The 18,112-nt window shown below is 52.3% G+C and overlaps 1 protein-coding gene across 2 annotated transcripts in view; it reads right to left on the reverse strand.

The window, feature by feature from the left end:
* Positions 1-3,371: 3,371 nt before the first annotated feature.
* Positions 3,372-18,112, reverse strand: part of LOC140454976 (uncharacterized) — a 97,896-nt gene continuing 83,155 nt past the window's right edge. For both annotated transcript variants that reach the window (XM_072549651.1, XM_072549652.1), the window contains exon 7: positions 3,372-3,483. In XM_072549651.1, the coding sequence (XP_072405752.1) occupies positions 3,415-3,483 (69 nt within the window). In that variant the 3' untranslated portion in view covers positions 3,372-3,414. The remainder of the gene's footprint in view (positions 3,484-18,112) is intronic.

The raw sequence follows: 18,112 nt of genomic DNA on the forward strand, positions 1-18,112 counted from the left end.
GGGGATGGGGGAGGGAGATGGTGGGGAGGGAGATGGGGACAGAGGGGAATGGGGTGGGAAGGGGGATGGGGGAGGGGAGGGGGATGGGGAGGGGAGGGGGATGGGGACGGGAGGGGGATGGGGTGGGGAGGGGGATAGGGGAGGGGAGTGGGTTGGGGTAGGGGAGGGGATGGGGAGGGGTGGGGGAAGGAGGGAGGGAGAGAGGGCAGGAGGGAGGGAGAGAGGGGGAAGGAGGGAGGGAGGACAGGAGGGAGTAGAGAGGAAGAGGGTAGAGGGATGGAAGAGGGAGTTTGAGGGGGAAGAGGAGAAGTGGGTGGGGGGAGGAGGGAGGAGAGAGGAGGGGGCAGGAGAGTGAAGGGTAGGAGAGTGGTGCACCAGGAAGGAGGGGCAGCACAGGAGATGGGTGGGGGGGAGGGGGGGGTGGAAGAGAGAAACCTCCCCACCCCCACCCCTCCCCACCCCATGAGGTACAGTCACAGGGCAGGGTGGGGGTGAGGGGTCCTGGTCGAATATCATCCCCCCTCTCCACCCCCCCCCCCCGCCCCATGCACACACCGTAACCAGCAGCAGCTGGTTGAGCCGATCGCAACGTGGGAGAGTGGGACACACAGACCAGCCCCTCGAACCAATGTTTCCAGAAAGTTCCACTGCCCAGTGAGCTGGCTTTTATTTGCCCTGTGTTGGCGTTATCGTCCGGGACGGGTGAGGATACGATAGGCCTGGCAATGGGGGGGGGGGGGGGGGTGGACCCCATCCATCCATCCATCCACCTCAGAGACCACCGACACACAGAGAGAGAGAGATACAACACAAACCCTGGAAAGCGGTGAGGGTAATCCAAATTTTATTTTTGCAGCTCCGACAAGACTCTGGTAGCTCGACATCGCCCAGGATAAAGCAGCCCCCACTCCCCCCACCCCCCCCCCCAACGTTTGAAAGGAACCACATCCCCCCACCCCCCCCCCCAACCCCACCGACCGCTCAGTCAGCAGCAGTGTGTACCATCTACAAGACAAACTGCAGGAATTCACCAAAGATCCGCAGGCAGCACCTTCCAAAACCCACGATTACTTCCGTCCGGAAGGGACAAAGGGGAGCAGGGTACGTGGGAACACCACCCCCCCCCCCCCCCCTGCAAGTTCCCCTCCGAGCCCCTCACCGTCCCGACCGTTCCTGCACTGTCGCTGGGAATCCTGGAATTCCCCCTCCCTCAGGGATATTGTGGGTCAACCCACAGCAGGTGGGCAGCAGTGCTTCAAGAAGGCAGCTCACCCCCCCCCCCCCCCCCCACCTTCTCAAGGGGGGGCAACTAGGGACGGGCGATGGCCCCAGCCAACCAGGCGAACCGACATGTGCGGGATCCATTTCCAGGTCGAGGGCGCGCTAGGGATGGGACAGGCGTGGTGGGGGGGTTGGGAGGGGCAAGACCATGACGTCTCCCCTCGTTGGAGAGAAGGGAGGGGGAGGTGGGGTGGGGGGGGGTGGAAATTTGCCGGTCCTGGACCCCCCCCCCAACACACACACACACACCCCCACACCCCCACTTCAATGGTCATCCAACCCCGCCCACCTCCACCCCTCTCAGCCTCCATTGATGCTTGGGGACAGATCTAGTCAGACATGGGCCTAATCTCATCCCCTCCCATCCAGAGGGAGACACTTGGCAACTCTGGCCTGCATTTGTGTGGCGCAAGGGGGCACATGCCCGAGGGGATGTTGTCCCGGTAGACTATTGACAGTGGTGGGGGTTTACAGGCAGTATCTTAAGGGGAGAGGGTCGAGGCGATTAAGGAAGAGGGTCGGGTTAGCTACAGGGACCGTGGACCAGCTGGGGTGAGACGGGGTGGGGTGCGCCGGGGGGGGGGGGGCGTGAGGAAGAGGAGGCTTTGCGTTGGTGGTGAAGGGGAGGGGGGGGGGGGGGAGTGCGAGTTGAGGGGTGGTTGTGATGTGAGCGGAGGCCGTCTGCGGGACCGTGGTAAATGAGGCAAGGGGAACATGTAACTACCCCCTCCTCTCCTCCCCCCACCCCCCCCACACCCCCCCCCCCCCCCCCTACCCAGACTCTGGGAGGGGTGGACAGGAGCACAGCTCTGAGCAGTCACATGGCCTAGCATTATCCCGGGGAGGGGGTGGTGAACGATGGGATGGACGGTGAGATTCCCCAATGTACCCAAACTCACTCTCCCGGACCAGCACACCCCTCCGTCCCTGAATGAAAACATGCCGGGGGTGGGTGGGGGGAGGGGGGGTTGGGGGGGCTTTCCCCCAGAAGCAACGATCAAAGAACCAGCTGAAGGTGGAAGGAGAGGGACAAACATTAAGGTTGGGGGGGGGTGTGTGGTATTTGACCCCTCTCTGGTGATTACAGTCATTTTCCCAGTTTTTCTGCTGACTGCAGTCAGTTCACTGGTACCATCTCATACCAGACGACTGATGGGAGTTTTGGTGTCAGTGTGTCTGCGTCTGCCTCTGTCTGTGTGTCTGTGTGTGTGTGTGTGTGTGTGTGTCTGTATCTGTGTGTGTGTCTGTGTATGTATGTGTGTGTGTCGGTGTGTGTGTGTCTGTGTATGTATGTGTGGTGTGTGTCGGTGGTGTGTGTGTGTCTGTGTATGTATGTGTGCGTGTGTGTCTGTGTGTGTGTATGCATGTGTGTGTCCATCTGGTGTGCATCTCTGTGGTCTGTTTCTGTCTGTCTCTGTCTGTGTGTGTGTCTGTGCCTGTGTGTGTGTCTGTGTGTCTGTGTCTATGTGTGTGTGTGTGTATGTCTGTGTATGTGTGTCTGTGTGTGTGTCTGTGTCTAGGGTGTGGTGTGTCTGTGTGTGTGTGTCTGGTGTGTGTGTGTCTGTGGTGGTGTGTGTGTCTGTGTCTGTGTCTGTGTGTGTCTGTCTGTGTGGTGTGTCTGTGTGTCTGTGTGTGTGTGCATGTCTGTGTGTGTCTGTGTCTGTGTGTGTCTGTGTGTGTGTGTGTCTGTGTCTCTGTGGTGTGGTCTGTCTGTGTGTGTGTCTGTGTGTCTGTGTGTGTGTGCATGTCTGTGTGTGTGTCTGTGTCTGTGTGTGTGTGTCTGTGTCTGTGTGTGTCTGTGTGTGTGTCTGTGTCTGTGTGTGTGTGTGTGTCTGTGTCTGTGTGTGTGTCTGTGTCTGTGTGTGTGTCTGTCTGTGTGTGTGTGTCTGTGTGTCTGTTGTGTGGGGGGTGGGGGGGTTCCTCCTCCTGCTCCTGTCCATCCTCCTGTCCAGCTGCTGTCTCCCTTTAGCTGGAGTTGGCCCGTCGTTGAGACATGCCTTTCAGTAGGGGAGTGAAGATGGAGGGTCGCCTGTCCTCCTGGGCCCGGGGGGGACACCCTCTTGGGCGCCAGTTCCCGGGGGGAGGGGCGCTCGTTGCTCGTCCATTCGCTGCTCCTGCAGCCGCTGCAGCAGGTCAAAGAGAGCCTGGGAGCTGTAGGCCGGAGGGGTCACAGCGCTGGTCTTCAATCCGGGCACTGGCGGACTGTGGGTGGGGGGGGGGGGGGGTGAGGGGACACAGAAAAAAAAAAACAACACCCTGGTCACACTCGATTCCCAAACACTTCCCTGGGCCCCGGTTCCCCCCTCACCACAATCCCATCACCCTCCCCACCAAACTCCGCTTGGCGTCCGCTACAGGGTCCTGAGCTCAAATCCCCTCCGCTCGCCCTCGGGCGGGGGGGAGGCAGAGGGGAGTGTGACCCCTCGGCCTGTTCGCGTCGCTGTGCCCCCACTGGCATTGAGCGCCATCTTCCCAACCCTCCACCCCATCCCCCCCACCCCCCCCCGCCACCACCCCCCCCAACCCTTTCGTGTTGTGCGAGGGTTTCCGCCGACAGAAAACCGACACCGCAGCGGGAGTCAAAACTTGATCCTTGACATGGGATTGGTTGGCTCGAAGACCGAAGCTCGGTCAGTGATTGGCTGGAGGACAGGCGAGGTCAGAGGGCACGGATGTTAAAAGCTCGCTGGGGTAAAATGGAAGGCAAGTGGGATGTCCGCCATTTGTTTCAATGGAATTTAAAAATAGGCACAGTACAGGCCCTCGATGTGAAGCCAATCTGAAGCCCATCTATCCTACACTATTCCATTTCGTCCATATGTCTGTCCAATCACCATTTAAATGCCCTGAACCTTGGTGAGTCTACTACTGTTACAGGCAGGGCATTCCACACCCTTCCTAATCTCTGAGTAAAGAACCTACCTCTGACCTCTGTCCTATATCTATCACCCCTTAACGTAAAGCTATATCCCCTCGTGCTGGCCATCACCATCTGAGGAAGAAGACCCTCCCTGGTCCACCCTATCTAACCCTCTGCTTATTTTATATGTCTCAATTAAGTCACCTCTCAACCTCCTTCTCTCTAACGAAACAGCCTCAAGTCCCTCAGCCTTTCCTCGTAAGACCTGCCCTCCTTACCAGGGCAACATCCTGGGATGCCTCAGTGGTTAGCACTGCTGCCTCACAGCGCCAGGGACCTGGGTGTCGATTCCACCCTTCGGGCGACTGTCTGTCTGTGTGAAGTTTGCACGTTCCCCCCCCGTGTCTGTGTGGGTTTCCTCCGGGTGCTCCGGTTTCCTCCCACAGTCCGAAAGATGTGCAGGTCGGGGTGAATTGGCCATGCTAAATTGCCCGTACTGTTAGGTGCATTAGTCAGAGGGAAATGGGTCTGGGTGGGTTACTCTTCGAAGGGTCGGTGTGGAGCTGTTGGGCCGAAGGGCTGTTTCCACACCGTAGGGAATCTAATCTAAATCTCCACTGAACCCTATCCGAAACTTCCACATCCTTCCTATAATGCGGTGACCAGAACTGTACGCAACAGTCCAAGTGCGGCCGCACCAGAGTTTCATACAGCCGCAGCATGGCCTCATGGTTCCAAGAGTCAATCTCTCCACCAGCGAAGGCTAGCGCACCATATGCCTTCTTAAAAACCCTGAATAGAGTGTTGTGGGAGAGGCAGGGATCCCAGGGCATCGTCTCAGGGTAAGGAGTCACACATTTCACACAGAGGTGAGGGGGAATTTCCTCTCTCAGAGGGGAGTGAATCTGTGGATATCTTTACTGGGTCATTGAGTCTATTCAAGGCTGTGACTGACAGATTTTTTTTTACTCAGGAAGGGAATCAAGGGTTGTGGGGGAAAAGGCAGGGAAGTGGCTGATCATACAGTCTCAGTTTCCCATTCCGGATTTCTCTCCGTTCCCCCCCTTGGTCACTTTAGTCTCAAGGGACACATCTGGCTGCCTCTTGATTGTATCTAGCAAACTGCAGCCCCCCCCCCCCCCCCCCTCCCCCCCACCCCGCCGCGCCCCCCCACCATCCTCCTGTGGGAGAGAGAAACACACAGGTTCACCAACTCTCTGAGTGAAGAGATTCTTCCCCATCTCCGTCCTGAATCGGTTGCCCCTCATTCTGAGACTGTGACCTTGCCTCCCCCCCCACCCCCCCCACCCCCTCCCCTCATCGCAGGCTTCCGCGTCATCGGGAACGTCCTTCCCGCATCTAGCCTGTCCGGTCCCGTCAGGGTTTTCGACGTTTCTACGAGACTCCCCCCACATTATTCGGATTCCGGTGAGTAAAATCCCGGCCGAACCCAGTCTTTCCTTGCGTACCTGTCCCGCGGACACCTGGGAACCGTCGCTGGACCTCTCAGCCTCCTCCATCGCCAAACCCTTACCACCCCGACGCCTGGAGGAAAGAACGCCTCACTTCCCCCCTTGGGGACCCTCCAACCCCGGGGCATCAATGTGGACTTCACCGGTTTCCCCATCTCTCCCACCCCCACCCCCCACCGCCTTATCCCAGTCCTAACTTTCCAACTCGGCACCGCCCTCTTGACCTGTCCATCGTCCTTCCCATTTATCCGCTCCACCCCCCCCCCCCATCCTTCATCTTCCTATCACATTGCCAGCTACCGTCCCCCCTCAACCCCACAGCCCCCTCCCATTTATCTCTCAGCTCCCCCACCGCCTCCCCCCCCCAGCCCACAAGTCTCATCCCCTGATGAAGGACCCTATGCCCGAAACGTTGACTCTCCCACTCCTCGGGTGCTGCCTGACCCCTGCTGTGCTTTTCCAGTGCCTCACTCTCGACGCTGGGACTTGCTCAGTAGCAACAGTGCCCATCCTCAGGGCAGGAGACCCGTAACTGCACCCAAGGTGGGGCCTCACCATGGCCCTGTGTAACTGCAGCGAGAAGCCAATGGCCAACCCCGCCCCTAGTGGCCAACACCAAGGGCAACGGCTCAAAAGGCCGCACCAAAAAGGAAACGCCGAAATCCCAGAACGGGCACCTGGCTCCAAAGGGAAGAAGCAAGAATGGGGAGAGCAGCTTGGAGGCCGGGGAGGATCTGAAATCACGGGGTGGGGGGTGTGAGGGGGACGCCATCTGGCTGAGGTGGTGAGTTCCCCCCCCCCACCACCCCACCCATCCTCCTTGTGGGAGAAGTGTGGACAGACAGGAGGCGGATAGGTGGGCGCGAGTCGCGACGAGCTCGAGACGTTGGTAACGGGAGGGGGGTGGGGGTGGGTGGCATTGACCGTCGGTCGAACCCGGGGTAACTCCGGATGGAAAACGTGGAAAACCGGGAATTCCGATCCCGTGTGCCTTCGTGATTTCTCCTCTCTCTCTCTCACTCTCTCTCTCTCTCTCTCTCGCCCCCTCACCCCCAGGCGAGGGCAGGATCGCAAGTTCACAAGTCAGACGGGGGCCGGGGGGGAAATCCCGCGCAGTGACGAGGGAGGACAGACACGGAGGGGGGAGGGGGAGGTGGGTGGTGGGGACGGCGGAGGTCAGGGGCTGGGAGGTGAGGCGGGGGGGAATGTCTATACTCCTGGCAATCCCCCACCTCCCTTGGCCATCAAGGATACATCTACCTCTGCCTTCAAAGACAATGTAGAGGTTTCCATAGTCCAAGTGTTCTTAAACGACAAAATTGGGTTGGCCTTCGGTCCTACCCCTGACACGCACCCCGCTCTCTGTGTGAGAACATTGCCCATTTTGTATCTCTTCCCCACTCACCTGAAGCCTCTGCCCTCTAGTTTTAGACTCCCCTACCTGGAGTAGGCCTTATCTCTGCCTCCCAAGGTTTTACAAACCTCTATGTAAGTCACCCCTCAAGTCTCCTATGCTGCAGGTGTAAATACGTCCCAGCCTCCCCCCTACAGCTCAAACACCTCTCCAAATGTTTTTCAATAACCAAATCGATTCTGACTAATAGGTAGGCCCTTTACAGAGCGTTACGTGGAAAATGTCCAGCCCGGTTCGGTCCATCTACTCTGTGCTGGCCCCCTGCTCCTCATTAACAAATCCTTCTGTTCCCGCCTCCCTCATGGAAAATCACAGTTTCCCTTTGAATGGATTGACACGATCCTCCAGACGGGCCTGCGCATTAGGACATCAGAATGGATCAGATTCCCTACAGTGTGGAAACAGGCCCTTCAGCCCAACAAGTCCGCACTGACCCTCCGAAGAGTAACCCGCCCCAACCCTATATTTGCCCCTGCCTCATGCGCCTAACACAATTTAGCACGGCCAATCCACCCTGACCTGCACCATCTTTGGACTGTGGGAGGAAACCGGAGCAGCCCGGAGGAAACCCACGCAGACACGGGAGAGAATGTGCAAACTCCACACAGTCAGTCGCCCGAGGCTGGGATCGAACCTGGGTCCCTGGTGCTGTGAGGCGGGCAGTGCTAACCACTGAGCCACCGTGCCGTATTCTTGACCCTGTCCTTTTTAGGTCATTTCGCCCGGATTCCCGATCCGAGTTATCCCGACCTCTCGGCATCATGGTAACCCACAAAGCTACCAAGACACTGGCGAAGCCCCCTGACAACCCTCAAGGACCCAGTACCTACAACCAGAAAAACTAATGTCATTTACAAAACACCCTGCAAGGACGGTGACAAACAGTACATGGGACAGACAGGCAGGAAACTAGCCATCAGGGTATACGAACACCAACTCGCCACCAAAAGATATCACCCACTATCACTAATATCCTTACACACAGACAAAGAGGGACGCTAGTTTACCTGGGATAACGCATCCATCCTGGGATAGAGACACTCACAGGAATTCCTAGAGGCCTGGCTTCAGACCGGAACTCCATCAATAAATTGGAGAATTACATTGTACATTGCTCAAAAACTGCATGAATCCGTGTAAGATTCTGTAAACCTGTTTTTTGGATGAGAATCAGTCTGACCGTTGATGCACAGACAGTCTCATACTCCAGGCCGACATGACACCAATTGTTCACTTGAGAATGTAACTTTTAAAAAAGTTTTGCGCTTTACAAATGAAAGAGCTGAAACCAGCATGGTCATTCTAAAAGATGAGAGACTTCACAAACCATCCAGGTCTTTTTCAATGTATAATTCCAGTTACATCACACTGTAACCTTTAGCAACAAATTCTGTGTCTTACAATCGTATTCTCCACAATCACCAAAATAAACCTTTCGGGCTATAACCTGTATGATTTTTAACTCCGTCAATAAACCCATCAATTTGGACTCCATTTACCAACCTCTGAGGAACAGAACCCTAACTGATATCACCAACCACAACAGGCTGAGACAGGTCAGTGGAAAGTGGGTCACCAACACCAGCGCTTCACCAGAGGCTCACTGATGATGTTACCGAGCATGGTGGCGCAACGTCTGAGGACAACCCTTCCAGCTCAGCCAGCAAACGTGGAATTATCAATGATAATCTTATATTTGTGCCCCCTAGATTTGGTATTCCCTCACTCACCTCCGCTTCCCTCCCAAGTCCGTTCTCAAACCCCGACAGAGACCGCACTCACTCCGACCCCCTACCTTCCCAACTCACTCCCACTCCCCAACTGCCCCCCCGGACCACCTCCCAGTCATGGAGACGTACAGGCAACAGGAAACAGACCCTTCGGCCCGACTCCTCCATGCCGACCAGGTATCCTAACCCGATCGAGTTCCATTTGTCAGCACATCATTTTAAACCCTTCCTGTTCATTTGCACAGCTCCGGTGAGCTGTCTTTACTTTGACACACCATCACCCTGAGAATAAAGGCCATGAACATAAATAGCAAACAAATCTGCAGCACATTATATAGGAGGGTGCAATGTTGTCACGTGTTGCAGAGGGATTGGAACATGGAGGGAGGGGTATGTTTCTACACTTGTACAGGCCATTGGTGAGACCACATCCAGAATGGTGTGCAAAACTACCTTCGTCCTTCCTGACCCAGGACGTCAATTGGAAGGCAATCATTCCAGCAACACAGGCTGAAGGACGCCATGAGGGATCCCTTGAAGGTCCGAATACAGAATTTGTCGACAGGCTGGTTAAGAAGGTGTTTAACATGCTTGCTTTCATTGCTCGGTCCTTTGAGTGGAGGAGTTGGGAACATCACGTCGATTGTTGAGGTCACCTTTGGAATACGGTGCCCCATTCCGTTATAGGAAGGATGTTATTAAACTGGAGAGGGATCAGAAGTGGTTTACCAGGATGTTACCGCGAACAGAGGGCTTTGGGTTATAAGGAGAGGCTGGGACTTTTTTTCCTTGGGAGTGTAGGAGTTGAGAGGTGACCTTACAGAGGTTTATAAAAATCATGAGGGATGTGGATAAGGTGCGTGGAAGGTGGCTTTTCCCGAGGGGAGGCGATTTCAAGACCAGGGGTCAAAGTTCGGAGTTGAGAGGAGAAAGCTTTAAAAAAGGACAAGAGGGGGGCAACTTTTTTTTTACGCAGAGCGTGGTTTGTGTGTGAGGAATGAGCTTCCACAGGAAGTGGTGGATGGGGGGTCCAATTACAACCTTTAAAGGACATCTGGGTAAGTACATAAACAGGAAACGGTTTGGAGGGATATGGGCCAGGAGCAGGCAGGTGGGACACGTTTAGTTTGGGATTATGGTCAGCATGGACTGGTTGGACCGAATGGCCTGCGTCTGTGCTGTATGAATATGGGGTGAGGGCCCCAGTCAGATCACCATTATCGTGTTGGACGGTATAGCTGGTCTGAGGGGCCTGTTCATAGCTCTTCCCCCATCGGAACATTTCCGTTCCTCTGACCCAGCCTCACATTTTACCGCACTATACTCCACCTGCCAAATCCTTGCAAACCCCCAACCCCGCCTTACCCAGCACACTTTGCAGACATTGAACACAATTTGCCTTCCTCTCCGTTTCTGTAACATCAGCAGATTTGTTTTGCATGTACTCAGCAGCGTCAACCAGGTCAATAAATACACAGGACACAGAATAAACTGCCCCCAGCTCCCTGGAACGTCTTCCTGGGGTTTGCTAGACGGTCACTTTTTGGCTCCTTCTTCAACATCGGCAACACCTTTTCAGATTTGCCCCTAAGGTATGGACATCACTGACCATGCCAGTCACAATTGCCCTCAAGTGTTGTATTAACCAGTATATAGGAAAAGCTTTTGGCTGTTAGATAAATATAGAGTTAGGGAGAATCATAGAGATGTACAGCATGGAAACAGACCCTTCGGTCCAACCCGTCCATGCCGACCAGATATCCCAACCCAATCTAGTCCCACCTGCCAGCACCCGGCCCATATCCCTCCAAACCCTTCCTATTCATATACCCATCCAGATGCCTCTTAAATGTTGCAATTGTACCAGTCTCTACCACATCCTCTGGCAGCTCATTCCATACATGTACCACCGTCTGTGTGAAAAAGTTGCCCCTTAGGTCTCTTTTATATCTTTCCCCTCTCACCCTAAACCTATTCCCTCTAGCGCTGGACTCCCTGACTCCAGGGAAAAGATTTTGTCTATTTACCCTCTCCATGCCCCTCATAATTGTATAAACCTCGATAAGGTCACCCCTCAGCCTCTGACGCTCCAGGGAAAACAGCCCCAGCCTGTTCAGCCTCTCAAACCCAGCAAGGTTCTTGTAAATCTTTTCTGAACCCTTTCAAGTTTCACGACAAACGTCCTATAGGAGGGAGATCAGAACTGAAAGCAGTATCCCAAAAGTGGCCTAACCAATCTGATAAACTGAACGGGAATGTGTTTGCTTTTGGAGGACACAGTGCCAGGACTTCAGTAGAGTACTTCACCCGAAATGATTTTGAACGGAAAGAGTGGATTGTAGTCAGTTTTTCCATCCACCAAATGATCATGAGTGAAACATTTTCACTGGACTTTAGCATAATAGATAGGCAACATTATTGTGAAGTGCAGAATTAATAGGGGTTGACAGGGTTGTCAGGGAGACATACGGTGTGTTAGCTTTTATTGGTAGAGGGATCGAGTTTCGGAGCCATGAGGTCATGCTGCAGCTGTACAAAACTCTGGTGAGGCCACACTTGGAGGATTGTGTACAGTTTTGGTCACTGCATTATAAGAAGGATGTGGAAGCTTTGGAAAGGGTGCAGAGATTTACTAGGATGTTGCCTGGTATGGTGGGGAGGTCTTATGAGGAAAGGCTGAGGGACTTGAGGCTGTTTTCATTGGAGAGAAGGTCGAGAGGTGACTTAATTGTGATATATAAGATAATCAGAGGGTTAGATAGGGTGGACAGTGAGAGCCTTTTACCTCAGATGGTGATGGCGAGCACGAGGGGACATAGCTTTAAATTGAGGGGTGATAGATATAGGAGAGACGTCAGAGGTAGTTTCGTTACTCAGAGAGTAGTAAGGGTGTGGAATACCCTGCCTGCAACAGTAGTAGAATCAACGACATTAAGGGCATTTAAATGGACATTGGATAGGTATATGGACAAGATAGTGTAGGTTAGATGGGCTTCACAGATTGGCACAACATCGAGGGCTAAAGGGCCTGTATCATGCTAGGATATTCTATGTTCTAATTAAAATAGTGTTACTATGGCACAAGACTAAGGACTGAGCAAATACATATGTCATTTCAAAGTTCCACTGTCAGTGCCAATGGGCACAACTGGAACTGGATTACTCTTCACCATGTATATATTATTTTCCGCATGCCTTTCACTGAGTTAACGCCATTGGAGACAAATTATTCTGGTGACCAGATACAATCACGGTGCCATCTGCAACTCCTCCAGCTGATGGGTGGTAGACTCATTCACAGACAGGGAGCCCCGGGATTCCGAACAGTGTCTCGGTGAAGGAACAGTCACATAGGGGCGATATCTTTGATCAATAGCTCCCAAAAACATGATCCATCCATTAAACTGACAGCCACACTGACAAAGGGATTTCCTTAACGCCTAACTAGTTCATTCAAATTGAACACTAGTTTTTTTCTCTCTCAAATTAATTGACAAGAGCAAACATCACCCTGATGTAGCTGTCGCCAGAGTGGTCAAAGTTCACGATTTCCCTTGCACAATCACAGTGTCACGAGGCAGGTTCTGTCCTCACTCCTCTCGGGTAAAAACTGAAGACTTAAGTTTAATGAGTCACATCCTTTTCTTCAGAATATGATCCACTACATTTTCCCCGATATAGTAGATATGGAACTTATACAGCCTTAAACTAAATATTCCATTTGCAAGAAATTTGTCACCTCAGTTATTTTAAGATGAGGTTATATACTGCATGGAAACAGACCCTTCCATCTATCTAGTCAATGCTGACCATAATCATAGAGTCCTGACCGTATAGACACAGGCCATTTGGCCCAACAAGTCCACACCGAACCACCGAAGCGTATCCCACCGAGATCCATTCCCCCTACCCCATTAGTCTACATTTACCCCCGACTAACGCAACTAACCTGCACACCCCTGAACACTATGGGACAATTTAGCACGGCCAATCCACCCTAATCTACACATCCCTGAACACTATGGGACAATTTAGCACGGCCAATCCACCCTAACCTACACATCCCTGAACACTATGGGACAATTTAGCACGGCCAATCCACCCTAATCTACACATCCCTGAACACTATGGGACAATTTAGCACGGCCAATCCACCCTAACCTACACATCCCTGAACACTATGGGACAATTTAGCACGGCCAATCCACCCTAAACTACACATCCCTGAACACTATGGGGCAATTTAGCACGGCCAATCCACCCTAACCTACACATCCCTGAACACTATGGGACAATTTAGCGTGGTCAATCCACCCTAACGTACACATCCCTGAACACTATGGGACAATTTAGCACGGCCAATCCACCCTAAACTACACATCCCTGAACACTATGGGGCAATTTAGCACGGCCAATCCACCCTAACCTACACATCCCTGAGCACCATGGGGCAATTTAGCTAAGCCAATCCTCCCTAACCTACACACCCCTGAACACTACGGGGCAATTTAGCACGGCCAATCCACCCTAACCTACACATCCCTGAGCACCATGGGGCAATTTAGCACGGCCAATCCACCCTAACCTGCACATCCCTGCGCACTATGGGACAATTTAGCATGGCCAATCCACCCTAACCTACACATCCCTGAACACTATAGGACAATTTAGCATGGCTAATCCACCCTAACCTACACATCCCTGAACACTATGGGACAATTTAGCACGGCCAATCCACCCTAACCTGCACATCCCTGAACACTATGGGACAATTTAGCACGGCCAATCCACCCTAACCTACACATCCCTGGACACTATGGGACAATTTAGCACGGCCAATCCACCCCAAACTACACATCCCTGAACACTATGGGACAATTTAGCACGGCCAATCCACCCTAACCTACACATCCCTGAACACTACGGGACAATTTAGCACGGCCAATCCACCCTAACCTACACACCCCTGAACACCATGAGACAATTTAGCACGGCCAATCTACCCTAACCTACACACCCCTGAACACTATGGGACAATTTAGCATGGCCAATCCACCCTAACCTGCACATCCCTGAACACTATGAGACAATTTAGCATGGCCAATCCACCCTAACCTACACATCCCTGAACACTATGGGACAATTTAGCACGGCCAATCAACCCTAACCTACACATCCCTGAACACTATGGGACAATTTAGCACGGCCAATCCACCCTAACCTACACACCCCTGAACACCATGGGGCAATTTAGCACGGCCAATCCACCCTAACCTGCACATCCCTGAACACTATGGGACAATTTAGCATGGCCAATCCTCCCTAACCTGCACATCCCTGAGCACCATGGGGCAATTTAGCACGGCCAATCCACCCTAACCTGCACATCCCTGCGCACTATGGGACAATTTAGTATGGCCAATCCACCCTAACCTACACATCCCTGAACACTATAGGACAATTTAGCATGGCCAATCCACCCTAACCTACACATCCGTGAACACTATGGGACAATCTAGCATGGCCAATCCACCCTAACCGACACATCCCTGAACACTATGGGACAATTTAGCACGGCCAATCCACCCTAACCTACACATCCCTGGACACTATGGGACAATTTAGCACGGCCAATCCACCCCAAACTACACATCCCTGAACACTATGGGACAATTTAGCACGGCCAATCCACCCTAACCTACACACCCCTGAACACCATGAGACAATTTAGCACGGCCAATCTACCCTAACCTACACACCCCTGAACACTATGGGACAATTTAGCATGGCCAATCCACCCTAACCTGCACATCCCTGAACACTATGAGACAATTTAGCATGGCCAATCCACCCTAACCTACACATCCCTGAACACTATGGGACAATTTAGCACGTCCAATCTACCCTAACCTACACATCCCTGAACACTATGGGACAATTTAGCACGGTCAATCCACCCTAACCTACACATCCCTGAACACTATAGGACAATTTAGCACGGCCAATCCACCCTAACCTACACATCCCTGTACACTATGGGACAATTTAGCATGGTCAATCCACCCTAACCTACACATCCCTGAACACTATGGGACAATTTAGCACGGCCAATCCTCCCTAACCTACACACCCCTGAACACTACGGGGCAATTTAGCACTGCCAATCCACCCTAACCTACACATCCCTGAGCACCATGGGGCAATTTAGCACGGCCAATCCACCCTAACCTGCACATCCCTGCGCACTATGGGACAATTTAGCATGGCCAATCCACCCTAACCTACACATCCCTGAACACTATAGGACAATTTAGCATGGCCAATCCACCCTAACCTACACATCCCTGAACACTATGGGACAATTTAGCACGGCCAATCCACCCTAACTTACACATCCCTGGACACTATGGGACAATTTAGCACGGCCAATCCACCCTAACCTGCACATCCCTGAACACTATGGGACAATTTAGCACGGCCAATCCACCCTAACCTACACATCCCTGAACACTATGGGACAATGTAGCACGGCTAATCCACCCTAACCTGCACACCCCTGAACACCATGAGACAATTTAGCACGGCCAATCTACCCTAACCTACACACCCCTGAACACTATGGGACAATTTAGCATGGCCAATCCACCCCAAACTACACATCCCTGAACACTATGGGACAATTTAGCACGGCTAATCCACCCTAACCTGCACACCCCTGAACACCATGAGACAATTTAGCACGGCCAATCTACCCTAACCTACACACCCCTGAACACTATGGGACAATTTAGCATGGCCAATCCACCCTAACCTGCACATCCCTGAACACTATGAGACAATTTAGCATGGCCAATCCACCCTAACCTACACATCCCTGAACACTATGGGACAATTTAGCACGGCCAATCCACCCTAACCTACACATCCCTGAACACTATGGGACAATTTAGCACGGTCAATCCACCCTAACCTACACATACCTGGACACTATAGGACAATTTCGCACGGCCAATCCACCCTAACCTACACATCCCTGAACACTATGGGACAATTTAGCACGGTCAATCCGCCCTAACCTACACATCCCTGAACACTATGGGACAATTTAGCACGGCCAATCCACCCTAACCTACACATCCCTGAACACTATGGGACAATTTAGCACGGTCAATCCACCCTAACCTACACATCCCTGAACACTATGGGACAATTTAGCACGGCCAATCCACCCTAACCTACACACCCCTGAACACTATGGAAAAATTTATCATGGCCAATCCACCCTAACCTACACATCCCTGAACACTATGGGACAATTTAGCACGGTCAATCCTCCCTAACCTGCACATCCCTGAGCACCATGGGGCAATTTAGCACGGTCAATCCTCCCTAACCTGCACATCCCTGAACACTATGGGGCAATTTAGCACGGCCAATCCACCCTAACCTGCACATCCCTGCGCACTATAGGACAATTTAGCATGGCCAATCCACCCTAACCGACACATCCCTGAACACTATGGGACAATTTAGCACGGCCAATCCACCCTAACCTACACATCCCTGGACACTATGGGACAATTTAGCACGGCCAATCTACCCTAACCTACACACCCCTGAACACTATGGGACAATTTAGCATGGCCAATCCACCCTAACCTGCACATCCCTGAACACTATGAGACAATTTAGCATGGCCAATCCACCCTAACCTACACATCCCTGAACACTATGGGACAATTTAGCACGGCCAATCCACCCTAACCTGCACATCCCTGAACACTATGGGACAATTTAGCACGGCCAATCCACCCTAACCTACACATCCCTGAACACTATGGGACAATTTAGCACGGCCAATCCACCCTAACCTACACATCCCTGAACACTATGGGACAATTTAGTACAGCCAATCCACCCTAACCTACACATCCCTGAACACTATGGGACAATTTAGTACAGCCAATCCACCCTAACCTACACATCCCTGAACACTATGGGACAATTTAGCACGGCCAATCCACCCTAACCTGCACATCCCTGAACACTATGGGACAATTTAGCACGGCCAATCCACCCTAACCTACACATCCCTGAACACTATGGGACAATTTAGCACGGCCAATCCACCCTAACCTACACATCCCTGAACACTATGGGACAATTTAGTACAGCCAATCCACCCTAACCTGCACATCCCTGAACACTATGGGACAATTTAGCACGGCCAATCCCCCCTAACCTACACATCCCTGAACACTATGGGACAATTTAGCACGGCCAATCCCCCCTAACCTACACATCCCTGAACACTATGGAACAATTTAGCACGGCCAATCCACCCTAACCTACACATCCCTGAACACTATGGGACAATGTAGCACGGCCAATCCCCCCTAACCTACACATCCCTGAACACTATGGAACAATTTAGCACGGCCAATCCACCCTAACCTACACATCCCTGAACACTATGGGACAATTTAGCACGGCCAATCCACCCTAACCTACACTTCCCTGAACACTATGGGACAATGTAGCACGGCCAATCCACCCTAACCTACACATCCCTGAACACTATGGGACAATGTAGCACGGCCAATCCACCCTAACCTACACTTCCCTGAACACTATGGGACAATGTAGCACGGCCAATCCACCCTAACTACACATCTTTGGACTCTGGAAGGAAATCCACACAGACACAGGAAGAGTTTGCCAACTCCACACAGACGGGGTGGAATCGAGCCCAGGTCCCTAGCGCTGTGAGGCAGCAGTGCTAACCACTGAGCCATCGTCCTAAACTAAACTAATCCCACTGGCATGCCTCTGGACCATACCCTTCCAAACCTTTCCTGTTCATGTTCTCATCCGAATGGTTTATAAACGTTATGACTGTACCTACATCCACCACTTCCTCTGGCAGTTCACTCCACACACACACACACTCACACTAGAACCACTCTCTGTGTAAAAACAACTGCTTCTCGTGTCCTTTTTAAATCTTTCTCTTCTCAAGTTTAAAATATACCCCTTTGTTTTGAACTCACCCACCCAGGGAAAAGACCCTTGTCGTTCACATTATCCATACTCCTCACGATTTTATAAACCTCTCTAAGGTCACCCCTCAGCCTCTGACGCTCCAGTCAAAAGATGTCCCAGTTTTTCCAGTCAATCTTTATATCTTAAACCCTCCATTCCCGGCAACATCCTGGTAAACCTCTTCTGAACCCTCTCCAGCTTAATAATATCCATCCCATAACAGGGCAACCAGAAATGAACACCGTATTCCAGAAGATGTCTCACCAACCTCCTGTACAACCTCAACATGACGCCCCAACTCCTACACTCAAAG

The sequence above is a fragment of the Chiloscyllium punctatum genome, chromosome 30, assembly GCF_047496795.1.
Source record: "Chiloscyllium punctatum isolate Juve2018m chromosome 30, sChiPun1.3, whole genome shotgun sequence".
NCBI lineage: Eukaryota > Metazoa > Chordata > Chondrichthyes > Orectolobiformes > Hemiscylliidae > Chiloscyllium > Chiloscyllium punctatum.